This window comes from Octopus bimaculoides, chromosome 10 (genome assembly GCF_001194135.2).
Source record: "Octopus bimaculoides isolate UCB-OBI-ISO-001 chromosome 10, ASM119413v2, whole genome shotgun sequence".
NCBI lineage: Eukaryota > Metazoa > Mollusca > Cephalopoda > Octopoda > Octopodidae > Octopus > Octopus bimaculoides.
In genome coordinates, this window is record NC_068990.1 from 14,716,654 (window position 1) to 14,720,845 (window position 4,192).

Consider the following 4,192-nt stretch of genomic DNA (forward strand, 5'->3'; position numbering starts at 1 on the left):
CAACATTTCGAAGGCTGTGGTTAAAAAAAAAAAACAGCAAAAATCCCTGAAAAAATTTTCCCCACAAATTTCTTTATAATCATAGTCTATGCCATTTGAAAGGGATTTGTATAAATTTTCATTAAAAGATACTCATTTTCCTGAAATTTATGAGGGCAAAAAGTTAGATTGTGTGAATTTTCTGAAACTCCTCTCTCCACCCCCTTAGAAAAATTCTTTCCCATAACTCCCTATATCCTCTGAAGCCACAACATATAAGTGCTATTTGTAGAAAATTTTGTTAAAAAGTATCCATTTTTCTGGATGTTATGAGGCAACAAAATCAGGGGTTGGTATACATCTGTAGTAATGCCTTTTTATTTATATGATTTTTTCATTTCATGTTTACTTCATTAATCGTTTGTAATGTTCTCTCTCCCTCCCTCTCTCTCCCTCCCTCTCTCTCTCTCACACACACACTGCAAAGCTTACAGATGGGCTACTGAATTGATATCTCTATGTTGTTTTGAGGGGAAGGTAAAACTTGAGAAACTGCTTCTCCCTCCATTGTTGGACTACCATGGTGTTTGTTTAAAAAGAGAGATTATGACTGATAAAATAATGAAAGCAATATTTACTAAGCAAGTAAGCACTGTTGTACAAAGAAATAATTAGACATAAAATATCATACAAATTATTAGAATTGGGAATCAAATGTGAAAATATTATCAAGTGACTAGCAGAAAACCACCTGGAGGGCAGTCTCATAAGTCTGCTAGTGCTTATAAAGGTCCAATAATGTTTGTTTTTTTTTAGAGCGTATTTCAAAACAACTTAGAAATTTTTTAATCACTGGTGTTGTATTTATTTCCAACATGTTTTGTTAGAAAAAAAGATTTGCTCTACAGAGGGGTAGAAAAGTGACTGCATTTTATTGACTTTACTTAAAGGTTTCAATTTTGTTAAAGCCAAGTTAATTTTATATTAAAACAGAATGTTTAATTTTTAAGCAATATACTTTATATTACATGTTTCATGCCCAGAATCGTTGAAGCATGGAATAAACTAACTTTGTCAATTGTTAGTTATCAGGGTGCTGCTTCTTTTAAAAATTCCATGCTTCCTGAAATTCACCAGTACTACACCTGGCATGTATATACATCCTTTCCTCTTTTCTTTTATCGCTTACTTGTTTGAGTCATTGGACTGAGGCCATACCGGTGCACCACTTTGAAAGATTTTATTCAAACAAATCAAACCCAGGGCTTATTTTTATGTCTGTTACATATTCTGTTGGTCTCTTTTGCCAAACCACAAAGATAAGTTGAGGTAAACAAACCAACATCAGTCGTCAGGTGGTTGGAGGGGCAGTTACAAACCCAAAGACACATTCACACACACATATGTAGAAATATATACGTGTATGTGTGTGTGCATATATCATCACCATCATCATTTAATGTCCATTTTCCATGCTGGCATGGGTTGGGTGGTTTGACCAGAGCTAGCAAACCAGAGTGCTACACCAGGTTCCACTTTGATTTAACTTGGTTTCTATGGCTGGATGCCCTTCCTAAAGCCAGCCACTTTACAGTGTGTGCTAGTATGAGTGCTTTTATGTGTGTATATGTGTGTGTGTGAGTGTGTGTGTATGCGCAACAGGCTTCTTTCAATTTCCATCTACTAAATTCATTTACAAGACTTTGGTTAGCTCAGAGTTATTTATTTTCCTGTTAATTTTACATTAAGTCAGTTCATGGTTTACTCATAAAATGATCGTAGAAATGTTAAGAGGTATTAAAAATTCTAAAGAAAATAAACTGAGACTGTAATGTATAGCCATGACTAAAATTTGACTACTTGATATAAACAATGATTCATGTCAGAATATAGCAAAGAATGTCATGTCTTAAATTAGTCTTACTAATCAGTCATTAGTTTTTTGCTTAAGTAAAATAGTTTTGGCATTTTAGTTCTTTAAAGTAATTTCTTGCAAGTTATCTTTGATATAAATCTTCATACTTTGCCTTGTAGAATTTGTTTCCAATATTTCAGCATGAAAGTTAACTTGATATTTAGGATAGCAATAAGGCGGCAAAATAGCAGAATCATTAGCATGCCATGCAAGATGTTTAGCAGTATTTTGTCTGTCTTTATGTTCTGAGTTCAAATTCTGCTGAGGTCAGTTTTGCCTTTTATCCTTTTGGAGTCGATAAAATAAGTACCAGTTGCGTATTGAGGTTCAGGTAATAGGCGGCAAACTGGCAGAATCGTTAGCACGTCGGGCAAGATGCATAGTGGTATTTTGTGTCTTTATGTTCTGAGTTCAAATTCCGCCAAGGTCGACTTTGCCTTTCATCCTTTCGGGGTCGATAAATTAAGTATAGGGTGGCAAGCTGGCCGAATCTTTAGCACGCTGGATGAAGTGCTTAGTGGTACTCCACCTGTCACTACGTTCTGAGATCAAATTCCACCGAGGTCAACTTTGCCTTTCATCCTTTCGGGGTTGGTAAAATAAGTACCAGTGAAACACGGGGGATCGCTGTAATCGACTGGTCCCCTCCCCCAAAATTTCAGGCCTTGTGCCTATAGTAGAAAGTTGTTGATGTAATTGACTTAGCTGCTCCCTCAAACTTGCTGGCCTTGTGTCAAAATTTAAAATTGATATTTAGGATAGCAGTAATTGGCTCTTCGTTGTAACTGTTGAGGGTTTGCAAATATTATGTGAGTGGTTATCTTATACTTGTTTCACTTGTTAGACTGTGGCCATGCTGGTGCACTGCCTTGAAGGATTTACTTAAACAAATCGACCCCAATACATATTTTTAAGTCTTGTACTTGTTCTATTAGTATCTTTTGCAGATGCTTATGTTCTATGTGGGTATATATGATGAGCTACTTTCAGTTTCCATCTACTAAATTCACTGACGAGGCTTTGGTCAACTTGGGGCTATAATTGAAGACACTAGTCTAAGATGCTGCACATTTAGATTGAACTTGAGACCACATAGTTGGAAGCAAGCTTCACAACCACACAACCATGCCTGTACCTAAACAAGTACCAGCCACTGGATGTTGAAACCCAAGAGTGAAATTTAAATTATCCTGAGCTTAACCTATTACACATTACCTCTTTTTACCGTTCTCATTTATATAAGAATTAACCAGTGGGTTTATTTATTTTAGGCACTGGTTGATCCAAGAATTGAGATTATGAAGTCAAAAATTGACAGTATTATCCATGAAGATACAAAATATCAAAAAGGTGTTCTTAATATGAAAACTCAGAAGTGTTTTGCTGTAAAGGTAAATAATTTCATAATGACTATATAATTTCCCTAATTTTCTAATAAATCATCATCCTTTTAACATGGTCTTTTCCATGCTTGCATAGGGTGAATGAAGTTCTTTGGAGCAGATTTTATGTGGCTGGATGCCCTTCCTGTCATCAACCTTCATTTTGTTTCCAAGGAACATAATAGTTCCTCTTGACTGGACATGTTTTCATGGAAAATTGGAAAAGAATGATACAACTTGTATGATGGTATCACTCATTTACATTCATCACATCATGTCAAGACAAGGAGACACACACTCATCCATATACAAATGCATACATACACACATACATACATTCACATACATACATACACACATACATACATACATACATACATACATATATACATACATTCACATACATGTGTGCACACACACATGCACAGACAGATAGACAGACAGACAGACAGACACACACACACACACACACACACACACACACACACTTATTTAAACAACAAAAAAATGTTATTATTTTTTTGCGCATTATTTCCATTGTTTTGACTTAATAACTAAGCAGTCATGTTTGCCAACCACTCCGAGAATGTAGTAAAAGCACCGGATCTATTTTAAAACGGGGGCCACATTTTTCATTAATGTTTTACGTAGTGTTTTTGGTACGGAAAGACTTTCAAACCTCGTATACTTATCTATTTTGTGTTATAGAACAGAAAAATATTTTTGTATTCGAATTTATTTCATGTAAAAAATTGTCTTATTTCGATAATTTCAACCAATCACTGACAAGTATTCAGTTGTTTACATTTACTCCTTTGGTTGATTAAGCGATGTAAAGCGTATTTAATCTCCATACCTTCGTTTTATTTGCATTTTTCATTTTAAATTTGCTTTAACCCTAACCCTAACCCTAACC

General features: G+C 35.0%; 1 protein-coding gene across 1 annotated transcript in view; it reads left to right on the top strand.

Moving 5' to 3' along the window:
• LOC106875011 (mutS protein homolog 4) overlaps positions 1-4,192 on the top strand; it is a 69,252-nt gene that overhangs the window by 19,168 nt on the left and 45,892 nt on the right. Inside the window, exon 11 of the mRNA XM_014922954.2 lies at positions 3,166-3,286. Within this exon, the coding sequence (XP_014778440.1) occupies positions 3,166-3,286 (121 nt within the window). The remainder of the gene's footprint in view (positions 1-3,165; positions 3,287-4,192) is intronic.